This window comes from Salmo salar, chromosome 04, assembly GCF_965601325.2.
Source record: "Salmo salar chromosome 04, fSalSal1, whole genome shotgun sequence".
Taxonomy (NCBI): Eukaryota; Metazoa; Chordata; class Actinopteri; order Salmoniformes; family Salmonidae; genus Salmo; species Salmo salar.
The window spans coordinates 85,091,317-85,109,390 of NC_138294.1; the positions used below are offsets into that span (position 1 = coordinate 85,091,317).

At 50.0% G+C, this 18,074-nt stretch overlaps 1 protein-coding gene across 2 annotated transcripts in view; it reads left to right on the top strand.

Annotated features, from left to right (window-relative positions):
* The window catches only part of LOC106603895 (actin-binding LIM protein 3), a 146,131-nt gene that overhangs the window by 85,506 nt on the left and 42,551 nt on the right, over positions 1-18,074 (top strand). For both annotated transcript variants that reach the window (XM_014198108.3, XM_082974768.1), the window contains exons 5-7: positions 11,294-11,420; positions 12,247-12,340; positions 14,966-15,053. In XM_014198108.3, the coding sequence (XP_014053583.1) occupies positions 11,294-11,420; positions 12,247-12,340; positions 14,966-15,053 (309 nt within the window). The remainder of the gene's footprint in view (positions 1-11,293; positions 11,421-12,246; positions 12,341-14,965; positions 15,054-18,074) is intronic.

An 18,074-nucleotide genomic window follows, 5' to 3' on the forward strand; every position in this document is an offset into this window, starting at 1 on the left:
AGTAGGACTCTCCATCACTCTCTCTGGGGGGAGGAGTAGGACTCTCCATCACTCTCTCTGGAGGGGGAGGGGAGGAGTAGGACTTTCCATCACTCTCTCTGGGGGGAGGAGTAGGACTCTCCATGACTCTCTCTGGAGGGGAGGAGTAGGACTCTCCATGACTCTCTCTGGAGGGGAGGAGTAGGACTCTCCATGACTCTCTCTGGAGGGGAGGAGTAGGACTCTCCATGACTCTCTCTGGAGGGGAGGAGTAGGACTCTCCATGACTCTCTCTGGAGGGGAGGAGTAGGACTCTCCATCACTCTCTCTGGGGGGGAGGAGTAGGACCCTCCATCACTCTCTCTGGGGGGGAGGAGTAGGACTCTCCATCACTCTCTCTGGGGGGAGGAGTAGGATTCTCCATCACTCTCTCTGGAGGGGAGGAGTAGGACTCTCCATCACTCTCTCTGGAGGGGAGGAGTAGGACTCTTCATCACTCTCTCTGGAGGGGAGGAGTAGGACTCTTCATCACTCTCTCTGGAGGGGAGGAGTAGGACTCTCCATCACTCTCTCTGGAGGGGAGGAGTAGGACTCTCCATCACTCTCTCTGGAGGGGGAGGAGTAGGACTCTCCATCACTTCCTCTAGGGGGGAGGAGTAGGACTCTCCATCACTTCCTCTAGGGGGAGGAGTAGGACTCTCCATCACTTCCTCTAGGGGGGAGGAGTAGGACTCTCCATCACTCTCTCTGGAGGGGGAGGAGTAGGACTCTCCATCACTCTCTCTGGTGGGAGGGGAGGAGTAGGACTCTCCATCACTTCCTCTAGGGGGGAGGAGTAGGACTCTCCATCACTCTCTCTGGAGGGGGAGGAGTAGGACTCTCCATCACTCTCTCTGGAGGGAGGGGAGGAGTAGGACTCTCCATCACTTCCTCTAGGGGGGAGGAGTAGGACTCTCCATCACTCTCTCTGGAGGGGGAGGAGTAGGACTCTCCATCACTCTCTCTGGAGGGAGGGGAGGAGTAGGACTCTCCATCACTTCCTCTAGGGGGGAGGAGTAGGACTCTACATCACTCTCTCTGGAGGGGGAGGAGTAGGACTCTCCATCACTCTCTCTGGGGGGAGGAGTAGGACTCTCCATCACTCTCTCTGGAGGGGAGGAGTAGGACTCTCCATCACTCTCTCTGGAGGGGAGGAGTAGGACTCTCCATGACTCTCTCTGGAGGGGAGGAGTAGGACTCTCCATGACTCTCTCTGGAGGGGAGGAGTAGGACTCTCCATCACTCTCTCTGGGGGGGAGGAGTAGGACTCTTCATCACTCTCTCTGGAGGGGAGGAGTAGGACTCTTCATCACTCTCTCTGGAGGGGAGGAGTAGGACTCTCCATCACTCTCTCTGGAGGGGAGGAGTAGGACTCTCCATCACTCTCTCTGGAGGGAGGAGTAGGACTCTCCATCACTCTCTCTGGAGGGGGAGGAGTAGGACTCTCCATCACTCCCTCTGGAGGGGAGGAGTAGGACTCTCCATCACTCTCTCTGGAGGGGAGGAGTAGGACTCTTCATCACTCTCTCTGGGGGGGAGGAGTAGGACTCTCCATCACTCTCTCTGGAGGGGAGGAGTAGGACTCTCCATCACTCTCTCTGGAGGGGGAGGAGTAGGACTCTTCATCACTCTCTCTGGAGGGGGAGGAGTAGGACTCTCCATCACTCCCTCTGGAGGGGAGGAGTAGGACTCTCCATCACTCTCTCTGGAGGGGGAGGAGTAGGACTCTTCATCACTCTCTCTGGGGGGGAGGAGTAGGACTCTCCATGACTCCCTCTAGGGGGGAGGAGTAGGACTCTCCATCACTCTCTCTGGAGGGGGAGGAGTAGGACTCTTCATCACTCTCTCTGGAGGGGAGGAGTAGGACTCTCCATCACTCTCTCTGGAGGGGAGGAGTAGGACTCTCCATCACTCTCTCTAGGGGGGAGGAGTAGGACTCTCCATCACTCTCTCTGGAGGGGAGGAGTAGGACTCTCCATCACTCTCTCTGGGGGGAGGAGTAGGACTCTCTATCACTCTCTCTGGAGGGGGAGGGGAGGGGGAGGGGAGGAGTAGGACTCTCCATCACTCTCTCTGGGGGGAGGAGTAGGACTCTCCATCACTCCCTCTAGGGGGGAGGAGTAGGACTCTCCATCACTCTCTCTGGAGGGGAGGAGTAGGACTCTCCATCACTCTCTCTGGAGGGAGGGGAGGAGTAGGACTCTCCATCACTCTCTCTGGAGGGAGGAGTAGGACTCTCCATCACTCCCTCTAGGGGGGAGGAGTAGGACTCTCCATCACTCCCTCTAGGGGGGAGGAGTAGGACTCTCCATCACTCTCTCTGGATGGAGAGGAGGAGTAGGACTCTCCATCACTCTCTCTGGAGGGAGGAGTAGGACTCTCCATCACTCCCTCTAGGGGGGAGGAGTAGGACTCTCCATCACTCCCTCTAGGGGGGAGGAGTAGGACTCTCCATCACTCTCTCTGGAGGGGAGGAGTAGGACTCTCCATCACTCTCTCTGGAGGGAGGGGAGGAGTAGGACTCTCCATCACTCTCTCTGGAGGGAGGAGTAGGATTCTCCATCACTCTCTCTGGAGGGGAGGAGTAGGACTCTCCATCACTCTCTCTGGAGGGGGAGGGGAGGAGTAGGACTCTCCATCACTCTCTCTGGGGGGAGGAGTAGGACTCTCCATCACTCTCTCTGGAGGGGGAGGGGAGGAGTAGGACTCTCCATCACTCTCTCTGGGGGGAGGAGTAGGACTCTCCATCACTCTCTCTGGGGGGAGGAGTAGGACTCTCCATCACTCTCTCTGGAGGGGAGGAGTAGGACTCTCCATCACTCTCTCTGGAGGGGGAGGAGTAGGACTCTCCATCACTCTCTCTGGGGGGAGGAGTAGGACTCTCCATCACTCTCTCTGGAGGGGGAGGGGAGGAGTAGGACTCTCCATCACTCTCTCTGGGGGGAGGAGTAGGACTCTCCATGACTCTCTCTGGAGGGGAGGAGTAGGACTCTCCATGACTCTCTCTGGAGGGGAGGAGTAGGACTCTCCATGACTCTCTCTGGAGGGGAGGAGTAGGACTCTCCATGACTCTCTCTGGAGGGGAGGAGTAGGACTGTCCATCACTCTCTCTGGGGGGGAGGAGTAGGACCCTCCATCACTCTCTCTGGGGGGGAGGAGTAGGACTCTCCATCACTCTCTCTGGGGGGAGGAGTAGGATTCTCCATCACTCTCTCTGGAGGGGAGGAGTAGGACTCTCCATCACTCTCTCTGGAGGGGAGGAGTAGGACTCTTCATCACTCTCTCTGGAGGGGAGGAGTAGGACTCTTCATCACTCTCTCTGGAGGGGAGGAGTAGGACTCTCCATCACTCTCTCTGGAGGGGAGGAGTAGGACTCTCCATCACTCTCTCTGGAGGGGGAGGAGTAGGACTCTCCATCACTTCCTCTAGGGGGGAGGAGTAGGACTCTCCATCACTTCCTCTAGGGGGAGGAGTAGGACTCTCCATCACTTCCTCTAGGGGGGAGGAGTAGGACTCTCCATCACTCTCTCTGGAGGGGGAGGAGTAGGACTCTCCATCACTCTCTCTGGTGGGAGGGGAGGAGTAGGACTCTCCATCACTTCCTCTAGGGGGGAGGAGTAGGACTCTCCATCACTCTCTCTGGAGGGGGAGGAGTAGGACTCTCCATCACTCTCTCTGGAGGGAGGGGAGGAGTAGGACTCTCCATCACTTCCTCTAGGGGGGAGGAGTAGGACTCTCCATCACTCTCTCTGGAGGGGGAGGAGTAGGACTCTCCATCACTCTCTCTGGAGGGAGGGGAGGAGTAGGACTCTCCATCACTTCCTCTAGGGGGGAGGAGTAGGACTCTACATCACTCTCTCTGGAGGGGGAGGAGTAGGACTCTCCATCACTCTCTCTGGGGGGAGGAGTAGGACTCTCCATCACTCTCTCTGGAGGGGAGGAGTAGGACTCTCCATGACTCTCTCTGGAGGGGAGGAGTAGGACTCTCCATGACTCTCTCTGGAGGGGAGGAGTAGGACTCTCCATGACTCTCTCTGGAGGGGAGGAGTAGGACTCTCCATCACTCTCTCTGGGGGGGAGGAGTAGGACTCTTCATCACTCTCTCTGGAGGGGAGGAGTAGGACTCTTCATCACTCTCTCTGGAGGGGAGGAGTAGGACTCTCCATCACTCTCTCTGGAGGGGAGGAGTAGGACTCTCCATCACTCTCTCTGGAGGGAGGGGAGGAGTAGGACTCTCCATCACTTCCTCTAGGGGGGAGGAGTAGGACTCTACATCACTCTCTCTGGAGGGGGAGGAGTAGGACTCTCCATCACTCTCTCTGGGGGGAGGAGTAGGACTCTCCATCACTCTCTCTGGAGGGGAGGAGTAGGACTCTCCATGACTCTCTCTGGAGGGGAGGAGTAGGACTCTCCATGACTCTCTCTGGAGGGGAGGAGTAGGACTCTCCATGACTCTCTCTGGAGGGGAGGAGTAGGACTCTCCATCACTCTCTCTGGGGGGAGGAGTAGGACTCTTCATCACTCTCTCTGGAGGGGAGGAGTAGGACTCTTCATCACTCTCTCTGGAGGGGAGGAGTAGGACTCTCCATCACTCTCTCTGGAGGGGAGGAGTAGGACTCTCCATCACTCTCTCTGGAGGGAGGAGTAGGACTCTCCATCACTCTCTCTGGAGGGGGAGGAGTAGGACTCTCCATCACTCCCTCTGGAGGGGAGGAGTAGGACTCTCCATCACTCTCTCTGGAGGGGAGGAGTAGGACTCTCCATCACTCTCTCTGGGGGGGAGGAGTAGGACTCTCCATCACTCTCTCTGGAGGGGAGGAGTAGGACTCTTCATCACTCTCTCTGGGGGGGAGGAGTAGGACTCTCCATCACTCTCTCTGGAGGGGAGGAGTAGGACTCTCCATCACTCTCTCTAGGGGGGAGGAGTAGGACTCTCCATCACTCTCTCTGGAAGGGGGAGGAGTAGGACTCTTCATCACTCTCTCTGGGGGGGAGGAGTAGGACTCTCCATCACTCTCTCTGGAGGGGGAGGAGTAGGACTCTTCATCACTCTCTCTGGGGGGGAGGAGTAGGACTCTCCATGACTCCCTCTAGGGGGGAGGAGTAGGACTCTTCATCACTCTCTCTGGAGGGGAGGAGTAGGACTCTTCATCACTCTCTCTGGAGGGGGAGGGGAGGAGTAGGACTCTCCATCACTCTCTCTAGGGGGGAGGAGTAGGACTCTCCATCACTCTCTCTAGGGGGGAGGAGTAGGACTCTCCATCACTCTCTCTGGAGGGGAGGAGTAGGACTCTCCATCACTCTCTCTGGGGGGAGGAGTAGGACTCTTCATCACTCTCTCTGGAGGGGAGGAGTAGGACTCTCCATCACTCTCTCTAGGGGGGAGGAGTAGGACTCTCCATCACTCTCTCTGGGGGGAGGAGTAGGACTCTCCATCACTCTCTCTGGAGGGGAGGAGTAGGACTCTCCATCACTCTCTCTGGAGGGAGGAGTAGGACTCTCCATCACTCTCTCTAGGGGGGAGGAGTAGGACTCTCCATCACTCTCTCTGGAGGGGAGGAGTAGGACTCTCCATCACTCTCTCTGGAGGGGAGGAGTAGGACTCTCCATGACTCTCTCTGGAGGGGAGGAGTAGGACTCTCCATCACTCTCTCTGGGGGGGAGGAGTAGGACTCTTCATCACTCTCTCTGGAGGGGAGGAGTAGGACTCTTCATCACTCTCTCTGGAGGGGAGGAGTAGGACTCTCCATCACTCTCTCTGGAGGGGAGGAGTAGGACTCTCCATCACTCTCTCTGGAGGGAGGGGAGGAGTAGGACTCTCCATCACTTCCTCTAGGGGGGAGGAGTAGGACTCTACATCACTCTCTCTGGAGGGGGAGGAGTAGGACTCTCCATCACTCTCTCTGGGGGGAGGAGTAGGACTCTCCATCACTCTCTAGGGGGGAGGGGAGGAGTAGGACTCTCCATCACTCTCTCTGCTCTGCTATAACTCCCTCTGCTCTGCTATAACTCCCTCTGCTCTTCTATAACTCCCTCTGCTCTTCTATAACTCCCTCTGCTCTGCTATCACTCCCTCTGCTCTGCTATCACTCCCTCTGCTCTGCTATAACTCCCTCTGCTCTGCTATAACTCCCTCTGCTCTGCTATAACTCCCTCTGCTCTGATATAACTCCCTCTGCTCTGCTCTGATATATCTCCCTCTGCTCTGCTCTGATATATCTCCCTCTGCTCTGATATATCTCCCTCTGCTCTTCTATAACTCCCTCTGCTCTGCTATATCTCCCTCTGCTCTGCTATATCTCCCTCTGCTCTGCTATATCTCCCTCTGCTCTGCTATCACTCCCTCTGCTCTGCTCTGCTGTAACTCCCTCTGCTCTGCTATAACTCCCTCTGCTCTGCTATAACTCCCTCTGCTCTGCTATAACTCCCTCTGCTCTGCTATAACTCCCTCTGCTCTGCTATAACTCCCTCTGCTCTGCTCTGCTATAACTCCCTCTGCTCTGATAATAACTCCCTCTACTCTGCTCTGATATATCTCCCTCTGCTCTGCTATAACTCCCTCTGCTCTGATATATCTCCCTCTGCTCTGCTATAACTCCCCTCTGCTCTGATATAACCCCCTCTGCTCTGCTATAACTCCCTCTGCTCTGCTATAACTCCCCTCTGCTCTGCTATAACCCCCTCTGCTCTGATATAACTCCCTCTGCTCTGATATAACTCCCTCTGCTCTGATATAACTCCCTCTGCTCTGATATAACTCCCTCTGCTCTGATTTAACTCCCTCTGCTCTGATATAACTCCCTCTGCTCTAATATAACTCCCTCTGCTCTAATATAACTCCCTCTGCTCTGATATAACTCCCTCTGCTCTGATATAACTCCCTCTGCTCTGATATAACTCCCTTTGCTCTGCTCTGCTATAACTCTCTCTGCTCTGCTATAACTCTCTCTGCTCTGCTATAACTCCCTCTGCTCAGCTATAACTCCCTCTGCTCAGCTATAACTCCCTCTGCTCTGTTATAACTCCCTCTGCTCTGCTATAACTCCCTCTGCTCTGCTATAACTCCCTCTGCTCTGCTATAACTCCCTCTGCTCTGCTATAACTCCCTCTGCTTTGCTATAACTCCCTCTGCTCTGCTATAACTCCCTCTGCTCTGATATATCTCCCTCTGCTCTGCTATAACTCCCTCTGCTCTGCTATAACTCCCTCTGCTCTGCTCTGCTATAATTCCCTCTGCTCTGCTATAACTCCCTCTGCTCTGATATAACTCCCTCTGCTCTGCTCTGATATATCTCCCTCTGCTCTGCTATAACTCCCTCTGCTCTGATATATCTCCCTCTGCTCTGCTATAACTCCCCTCTGCTCTGATATAACCCCCTCTGCTCTGCTATAACTCCCTCTGCTCTGCTATAACTCCCCTCTGCTCTGCTCTGCTCTGATATAACTCCCTCTGCTCTAATATAACTCCCTCTGCTCTGCTCTGATATAACTCCCTCGGCTCTGATATATCTCCCTCTGCTCTGATATAACTCCCTCTGCTCTGATATAACTCCCTCTGCTCTGATATAACTCGCTCTGCTATAACTCCCTATTTTCTGCTATAATTCCCTCTGCTCTGCTCTGCTATAACTCCCTCTGCTCAGCTATAACTCCCTCTGCTCAGCTATAACTCCCTCTGCTCTGTTATAACTCCCTCTGCTCTGCTATAACTCCCTCTGCTCTGCTATAACTCCCTCTGCTCTGCTATAACTCCCTCTGCTCTGATATAACTCCCTCTGCTCTGATATAACTCCCTCTGCTCTGCTATAACTCCCTCTGCTCTGCTATAACTCCCTCTGCTCTGCTATAACTCTTTCTGCTCTGATATAACTCCCTCTGCTCTGATATAACTCCCTCTGCTCAGCTATAACTCCCTCTGCTCTGTTATAACTCCCTCTGCTCTGATATAACTCCCTCTGCTCTTCTATAACTCCCTCTGCTCTGATATATCTCCCTCTGCTCTGCTCTGCTATAACTCCCTCTGCTCTGCTATAACTCCCTCTGCTCTGCTATAACTCCCTCTGCTCTGCTATAATTCTCTCTGCTCAGCTATAACTCCCTCTGCTCTGTTATAACTCCCTCTGCTCTGATATATCTCCCTCTGCTCTGATATAACTCCCTCTGCTCTGATATAACTCCCTCTGCTCTGATATAACTCGCTCTGCTATAACTCCCTATTCTCTGCTATAACTCCCTCTGCTCTGCTCTGCTCTGCTATAACTCCCTCTGCTCAGCTATAACTCCCTCTGCTCAGCTATAACTCCCTCTGCTCTGTTATAACTCCCTCTGCTCTGCTATAACTCCCTCTGCTCTGCTATAACTCCCTCTGCTCTGCTATAACTCCCTCTGCTCTGCTATAACTCCCTCTGCTCTGCTATAACTCCCTCTGCTCTGCTATAACTCTTTCTGCTCTGATATAACTCCCTCTGCTCAGCTATAACTCCCTCTGCTCAGCTATAACTCCCTCTGCTCTGTTATAACTCCCTCTGCTCTGCTATAACTCCCTCTGCTCTGCTATAACTCCCTCTGCTCTGCTATAACTCCCTCTGCTCTGCTATAACTCCCCCTGCTCTGCTATAACTCCCCCTGCTCTGCTATAACTCCCTCTGCTCTGCTATAACTCCCTCTGCTCTGCTATAACTCCCTCTGCTCTGATATAACTCCCTCTGCTCTGATATAACTCCCTCTGCTCTGATATAACTCCCTCTGCTCTGATATAACTCCCTCTGCTCTGTTATAACTCCCTCTGCTCTGATATAACTCCCTCTGCTCTTCTATAACTCCCTCTGCTCTGCTCTTCTATAACTCCCTCTGCTCTGCTCTGCTATAACTCCCTCTGCTCTGCTATATCTCCCTCTGCTCTGCTATAACTCCCTCTGCTCTGCTATAATTCTCTCTGCTCTGATATAACTCCCTCTGCTCTGCTATAACACTCTGCTCTGATATATCTCCCTCTGCTCTGCTCTGCTATAACTCCCTCTGCTCTGATAAAACTCCCTCTGCTCTGATAAAACTCCCTCTGCTCTGCTATAACTCTCTCTGCTCTGCTATAACTCTCTCTGCTCTGCTATAACTCTCTCTGCTCTGATATAACTCTCTCTGCTCTGATATAACTCTCTCTGCTCTGATATAACTCTCTCTGCTCTGCTATAATTCTCTCTGCTCTGATATAACTCCCTCTGCTCTGCTATAATTCTCTCTGCTCTGATTTAACTCCCTCTGCTCTGCTGTAGGTCCCTATTTTTATTTTTTTATTTCACCTTTATTTAACCAGGTAGGCCAGTTGAGAACAAGTTCTCATTTACAACTGCGACCTGGCTAAGATAAAGTAAAGCAGTGCGACAAAAACAACACAGAGTTACACATGGGATAAACAAACGTACAGTCAATAACCCAATAGAAATATATGTATACTGTGTGCAAATGAAGTAAGGAGGTAAAGCAATAAATAGGCCAAGAGTGGCGAAGAAATGACAATTTAGCTATTTACACTGGAGACATATATGTGCAGATGAGGATGTGCAAGTAGAAATACCGGTGTGCCAAAGAGCAGAAAAACAAAAACAAATATGGGGATGATGTAGGTAGTTGGTTGGATGGGCGATTTACAGATGGGCTGTTTACAGCTGCAGCGATCGGTGAGCTGCTCTGACAGCTGAGGCTTAAAGTTAGTGAGGGAGATATAAGTCTCCAACTTCAGTGATTTTTGCAATTCGTTCCTGTCATTGGCAGCAGAGAACTGGAAGGCGGCCAAAGGAGGTGTTGGATTTGGAGATGACCAGTGAGATATACCTTCTGGAACGCGTTCTACGGCGGGTGTTTTGCTATGGTGACCAGTGAGCTGAGATAAGGCGGAGCTTTACCTCGCAAAGACTTATAGATGACCTGGAGCCAGTGGGTTTGGCGACGAATATTTAGCGAGGACCAGCCAACGAGAGCATACAGGTCACAGTGGTGGGTAGTATGTGGGGCTTTGGTGACAACTGCATCCAGTTTGCTGAGTAGAGTGTTGGGGGCTATTTTGTAAATGACATCACCGAATTCAAGGATCGATAGGATAGTCAGTTTTACGAGGGTATGTTTGGCAGCATGAGTGAAGGAGGTTTTGTTGCGAAATAGGAAGCCGATTCTAGATTTAACTTTGGATTGGAGATGCTTAATGTGAGTCTGGAAGGAGAGTTTACAGTCTAACCAGACACCTAGGTATTTATAGTTGTCCACATATTCTAAGTCAGAACCGTCCAGAGTAGTGATGCTAGTCGGACGGGTGGGTGTGGGCAGCATGCATTTCGTTTTACTAGCATATAAGAGCAGTTGGAGGCCACGAAAGGAGTGTTGAATAGCGTTGAAGCTCATTTGGAGGTTAGTTAACACAGTGTCCAAAGAAGAGCCAGATATATACAGAATGGTGTCGTCTGCGTAGAGGTGGATCAGAGAATCACCAGCAGCAAGAGCGACATCATTGATGTATACAGAGAAGAGAGTCGGCCCGAGACCTGAACCCTGTGGCACCCCCATAGAGACAGCCAGAGGTCCGGACAACAAGCCCTCCGATTTGACACACTGAACTCTGTCTGAGATGTAGTTGGTGAACCAGGCAAGGCAGTCATTAGAGAAACCAAGGCTGTTGAGTCTGCTGATAAGAATATGGTGAGTGACAGAGTCGAAAGCCTTGGCCAGGTCGATGATTACGGCTGCACAGTAATGTCTTTTATCGATGGTGGTTGTGACATCGTTTAGGACCTTGAGCGTGGCTGAGGTGCACCCATGACCAGCTCGGAAACCAGATTGCATAGCGGAGAAGGTACGGTGGGATACGAAATGGTCGGTGATCTGTTTGTTCACTTGGCTTTCGAAGACTTTAGAAAGGCAGGGCAGGATGGATATAGGTCTGCAACAGTTTGGGTCTAGAGTGTCTCCCCCTTTGAACAGGGGGATGACCTTTCCAATCTTTAGGGATCTCAGACGATACGAAAGAGAGGTTGAACAGACTAGTAATAGGGGTTGCAACAATGGCGGCGGATAATTTTAGGAAGAGAGGTATGCTCTGCTATAACTCCCTCTGCTCTGCCAAACCCTCCGCTAACCCGAACGACCACTGCGCCACTCGGGAGGCCCACTTGAGAGATGTTTGGTTCAGTATTGTTTTTGCCCCATCCTGTTTTCATTCTCTCTCTCTCTCTCTCTCTTTCTTTCTTTCTTTCTTTCTTTCTTTCTTTCTTTCTTTCTTTCCCAGACTGTGCAGGCTGTAAAGAGGAGATCAAACATGGCCAGTCTCTCCTGGCCCTGGAGAAGCAGTGGCATGTCAGCTGCTTCAAGTGTCAGACCTGTGGCACTGTGCTGACAGGGGAGTACATCAGCAAGTAGGTGCACTCTGTGGTGACATCACAATACCAGTATAGTAGTAGTAGTAGTGCTATAGTACTAGTAGTATAGTAGTAGTATAGTGCCATTCATGTATCCATGCTACTCCACAGACATGCCGTTCGTGTATCCATGCTACTCCACAGACATGCCGTTCGTGTATCCATGCTACTCCACAGACATGCCGTTCGTGTATCCATGCTACTCCACAGACATGCCGTTCGTGTATCCATGCTACTCCACAGACATGCCGTTCATGTATCCATGCTACTCCACAGACATGCCGTTCATGTATCCATGCTACTCCACAGACATGCCGTTCATGTATCCATGCTACTCCACAGACATGCCGTTCATGTATCCATGCTACTCCACAGACATGCCGTTCATGTATCCATGCTACTCCACAGACATGCCGTTCATGTATCCATGCTACTCCACAGACATGCCGTTCATGTATCCATGCTACTCCACAGACATGCCGTTCATGTATCCATGCTACTCCACAGACATGCCGTTCATGTATCCATGCTACTCCACAGACATGCCGTTCATGTATCCATGCTACTCCACAGACATGCCGTTCATGTATCCATGCTAGTATCTGTTATTATTTTGTCTTTTGACTCTGATTGACAAGAAACTAGCTACTGACTGTGTGTGTGTGTGTGTGTGTGTGTGTGTGTGTGTGTGTGTGTGTGTGTGTGTGTGTGTGTGTGTGTGTGTGTGTGTGTGTGTGTGTGTGTGTGTGTGGTGTGTGTGTGTGTGTGTGTGTGTGTGTGTGTGTGTGTGTGTGTGTGTGTGTGTGTGTGTGTGTGTTCTCAGGGATGGTATTCCGTACTGTGAGACTGACTACCACACCCAGTTTGGCATCCAGTGTGTGACGTGTAACAGATACATCAGTGGCAGAGTGCTGGAGGTGAGTCTGTCTGTCTGTCTGTCTTCCTGCCTGCCTGCCAAAGGACATCCAGCCAACTTGATACAACTATGGGAAGCATTGTAGTCAACATGGACCAGCATCCCTGTGGAATATGAATAATCTGCGATGCTAGTTCTACATTACAGGCCATAATCTCAAGACGTGATTAGTGCTGCTGAGTTGAAATCAATCCAGGCTCTTTGAAAGTGCTGAGTGCAGACAAAAGATAAAACGTATTCAAACTGCATACCGTCAGGGTCTATAAATAGGCAGGTTTTTAATGTGCTGTCATTGTGGCTACACATGAAGGGCCTCTGACAGCACCTGCACCTGAAGGTGGGGCAACATAACACACACATACAGAGAGAGACAGGCAGAGACAGAAAGACAAGCAGACAGAGAGGGAGACATGTGATTTAGGAGGAGTGGAACACATTCATCACACTTACTGTTAACAAAGACGGATTTAACCCAAATGATCCAAGATGACTCAACTGGCTGTCCTGCTATCCACCTATATGTGGTGTGAGAACCAACTGTTTCACCTGTAGCTGTTTCACCTGTAGCTGTTTCACCTGTAGCTGTTTCACCTGTAGCTGTTTCACCTGTAGCGCTATAATCCATGTTTTCTGATGATTGATGTTATGAAACATATTTCTCTCGGCTTGAATCCATCCAGAATCATTTCACTCCCTTAAGAGAGACGTATGGATATATGAATGCTGCTCATTTTGTCTTTTTCTGAACTGTACGTCCTTTGGGGAAAAAAGGTACTATTTAGAAGCTAAAAGGGTTCTTCGACTGTCCCCATAGGAGAACCCTCTAAAAAACCCTTTCTGGTTCAATGTAGAAGCCTTTTGGTTACAACTAGAACCATTTCTGGTTCAATGTAGAACCCTTTCCACAGAGGGTTCTACATGGAACCCAAAAGGGTTTTACCTGGAACCAAAAAGGGTTCTCCTATGGGAACAGCCGAAGAACCCTTTCTGGTTCAATGTAGGACCCTTTTGGAACCCTTTTTTCAGAGAGTAGGTAATCATAATCTGCTGTACTAAAACTGTCCTGAATTACATTTGATTTTAGAGGGAGATTGAGTAAAATACTGCATACTGCTCCTCTCTGTCAATGTTATGGTTGACCACCTGCCTGTCATTTTTATGAGAAGGCTGTGAAATGTGAATCTGACAGCTTACTGGAGTGTGTGTGTGTGTGTGTGTGTGTGTGTGTGTGTGTGTGTGTGTGTGTGTGTGTGTGTGTGTGTGTGTGTGTGTGTGTGTGTGTGTGTGTGTGTGTGTGTGTGTGTGTGTGTGTGTGTGTGTGTGTAACATGTTGTGAAAGGCACAGCTGGGACACATTGGCTCATTAAAACTGACTAAATCACTGAGTGATTATGAGATGCGGATTCGAAAGAGAGCGGAATTGGAATGAGTGGCCTATTATTGGAATTGTATCTGAGTAGCAGCCATCACTTGTATCTGAGTAGCAGCCATCACTTGTATCTGAGTAGCAGCCATCACTTGTATCTGAGTAGCAGCCATCACTTGTATCTGAGTAGCAGCCATCACTTGTATCTGAGTAGCAGCCATCACTTGTATCTGAGTAGCAGCCATCACTTGTATCTGAGTAGCAGCCATCACTTGTATCTGAGTAGCAGCCATCACTTGTATCTGAGTAGCAGCCATCACTTGTATCTGAGTAGCAGCCAGCACTTGTATCTGAGTAGCAGCCATCACTTGTATCTGAGTAGCAGCCATCACTTGTATCTGAGTAGCAGCCATCACTTGTATCTGAGTAGCAGCCAGCACTTGTATCTGAGTAGCAGCCATCACTTGCATGCCTCTTCTCTCTTTCTCTGTTTCCATCTTAAATCTTCTGCAATCCACTCCCAATGATGTTATCTCTTTCACTTGCTCTCTCTCTCTCTCCCCTCTCTCTCTCTCTCCCCCCTCTCTCTCTCTCTCCCTCCCTCTCTGTCTCTCTCTCACCATACCTCCCTCTCTCCCCCACCCTTGTTACCTCTCTCTCTCTCCCCCACCCTCGTTACCTCTCCCTCTCTCCCCCAACCTCGTTACCTCTCTCTCTCTCCCTCACCCTCGTTACCTCTTTTTCTCTCTCTCTCTCTCTCTCTCTCTCTCTCTCTCTCTCCTCTCTCTCTCTCTCTCTCTCTCTCTCTCTCTCTCTCTCCTCTCTCTGTCTCTCTCACCATACCTCCCTCTCTCCCCCACTCTCTCTCTCTCTCTCTCTCTCTCTCTCTCTCTCTCTCTCTTGCTCTCTCTCTCTCCATCCCTCCCTTCCTCCCTCCTTCTCTCTCTGTCTCTTTATCTCTCTCGCCATACCTCCCTCTCTCCCCCACCCTCGTTACCTCTCTCTCCCTCCCTCTCCCTCTCGCCCTTCCTCCCTCCCTCTGTCTCTCTCTCGCCATACCTCCCTCTCTCCCCCACCCTCGTTCCCTCTCTCTCTCTCTCTCTCTCTCTCTCTCTCTCTCTCTCTCTCTCTCTCTCGCCATACCTCCCTCTCTATCTCTCTTTATCTCTCTTTATCTGTCTCTCGCCATACCTCCCTCTCTCCCCCACCCTTGTTACCTCTCTCTCCCTCTCTTTCTCTTCTCTCCTCTCTGACTCTCAGGCAGGGGGGAAGCACTACCACCCCACCTGTGCCCGTTGTGCCCGCTGTCTCATGATATTTACAGAAGGAGAGGAGATGTACCTGACAGGTGAGTAAGGCGCTCTTCCTGTTGACGATAACACAATCATTATATAATTATTCATATATGTATTGTAATAATTCTATTTTTGATGTATTGTATCATTTACTTTGACCTACAATGCACTTCGATGGTGAGTCCTATTCACTTATGCAGTCATACGGTGGTAATTTGCTCTTGGTGACATTGGTCCAATGCGATTGATGGCTAATGAATTAGCAGTGGGGATGTCCAACCACCATGTACTTCCAGAAGTCAGTATTGGATGACCAGGACAGACTCCTCAGAGGGAGGTTCAGACTACTGCTCAGCAGGACTTTGGCCTGTCATTACTTTGATGAATTATGTCAGTTCTATAAACAGTCTCCCACCATTATTGTTCACAGCTATACTGTACATTATTGAATAGACTGGCCTTAACTGTCTATTCTACAGAGCCTCTGATGGCCACTCAATATAGCTCACTGTGAAGAGGTGGTCTGCTGGTTTCTCATCACCGATCAGCTCCATCAAATGGCACCCTAATCCCTATATAGTGCACTACTTTGACCAGAGCTCTATGGCACCCTAATCCCTATATAGTGCACTAGTTTGACCAGAGCTCTATGGCACCCTAATCCCTATATAGTGCACTAGTTTGACCAGAGCTCGATCGCACCCTAATCCCTATATAGTGCACTACTATTGACCAGAGCCCTATGGTCAAAAGTAGTGCACTTTGTAGGGCATAGGAACACAGCGACAGGGACACTTCCAGGGGTCAGACAATGCTAAACCATTCTACTCCACATCATGAACATGCTACTCCACATCATCAACATGCTACTCCACATCATGAACATGCTACTCCACATCATCAACATGCTACTCCACATCATTAACATGCTACTCCACATCATTAACATGCTACTCCACATCATCAACATGCTACTCCACATCATGAACATGCTACTCCACATCATCAACATGCTACTCCACATCATGAACATGCTACTCCACATCATCAACATGCTACTCCACATCATCAACATGCTACTCCACATCATGAACATGCTACTCCACATCATCAACATGCTACTCCACATCATTAACATGCTACTCCACATCATCAACATGCTACTCCACATCATGAACATGCTACTCCACATCATCAACATGCTACTCCACATCATCAACATGCTACTCCACATCATGAACATGCTACTCCACATCATCAACATGCTACTCCACATCATTAACATGCTACTCCACATCATTAACATGCTACTCCACATCATTAACATGCTACTCCACATCATTAACATGCTACTCCACATCATTAACATGCTACTCCACATCATGAACATGCTACTCCACATCATGAACATGCTACTCCACATCATTTTTATTTTATTTTTTGTAAAAAAATTTCACCTTTATTTAACCAGGTAGGCAAGTTGAGAACAAGTTCTCATTTACAATTGCGACCTGGCCAAGATAAAGCAAAGCAGTTCGACAACATACAAAAACACAGAGTTACACATGGAGTAAAACAACATACAATCAATGATGCAGTAGAAGAAAAAAAAATAAGACTATATACAATGTGAGCAAATGATGTGAGATAAGGGAGGTAAAGGCAAAAAAATGCCATGGTGGCAAAGTAAATAAAGTATAGCAAGAAAAACACTGGAATTGGGAGATTTGTAGTTTGAAGAAAGTTCAGAGATAAAAATATAAATAATATGGTGCAAAGGAGCAAAATATATAAAATAAATAAATACAGTAGGGGAAGAGGTAGTAGTTTGGGCTAAATTATAGATGGGCTATGTACAGGTGCAGTGATCTGTGAGCTGCTCTGACAGCTGGTGCTTAAAGCTAGTGAGGGAGATAAGTGTTTCCAGTTTCAGAGATTTTTGTAGTTCGTTCCAGTCATTGGCAGCAGTGAACTGGAAGGAGAGACGACCAAAGGAGGAGTTGGCTTTAGGGGTGACCAGAGAGATATACCTGCTGGAGCGCGTGCTACAGGTGGGTGCTGCAATGGTGACCAGTGAGCGGTGATAAGGGGGGACTTTACCTAGCAGGGTCTTGTAGATGACCTGGAGCCAATGTGTTTGGCGACGATTATGAAGCGAAGGCCAGCCAACGAGAGCGTACAGGTCGCAGTGGTGGGTAGTATATGGGGCTTTGGTGACAAAACGGATGGCAATGTGATAGACTGCATACAGCTTGTTGAGTAGGGTATTGGAAGCAATTTTGTAAATGACATCGCCGAAGTCGAGGATTGGTAGGATGGTCAGTTTTACGAGGGTATGTTTGGCAGCATGAGTGAAGGATGCTTTGTTGCGAAATAGGAAGCCAATTCGAGATTTCACTTTGGATTGGAGATGATTGATGTGAGTCTGGAAGGAGAGTTTACAGTCTAACCAGACACCTAGGTATTTATAGTTGTCCACAAATTCTAAGTTAGAACCGTCCAGAGAAGTGATGCTGGACAGGCGGGCAGGTGCAGGCAGCGATCGGTTGAAGAGCATGCATTTAGTTTTACTTGTGTTTAGGAGCAGTTGGAGACCACGGAAGGAGAGTTGAATGGCATTGAAGCTCGTCTGGAGGGTTGTTAACACAGTGTCCAAAGAAGGGCCAGAAGTGAACAGAATGGTGTCGTCTGCGTAGAGGTGGATCAGAGATTCACCAGCAGCAAGAGCGACATCATTTATGTATACAGAGAAAAGAGTTGGCCCAAGAATTGAACCCTGTGGTACCCCCATAGAGACTGCCAGAGGTCCAGACAGTAGGCCCTCCGATTTGACACACTGAACTCTGTCAGAGAAGTAGTTGGTGAACCAGGCGACGCAATCGTTTGAGAAACCAAGGCTACTGAGTCTGCCGATGAGGATGTGGTGATTAACAGAGTCAAAAGCTTTGGCCAGGTCAATGAATACGGCAGCACAGTATTGTTTCTTATCGATGGCGGTTACGATGTCGTTTAGGACCTTGAGCGTGGCTGAGGTGCACCCATGACCAGCTCTGAAACCAGATTGCATAGCGGAG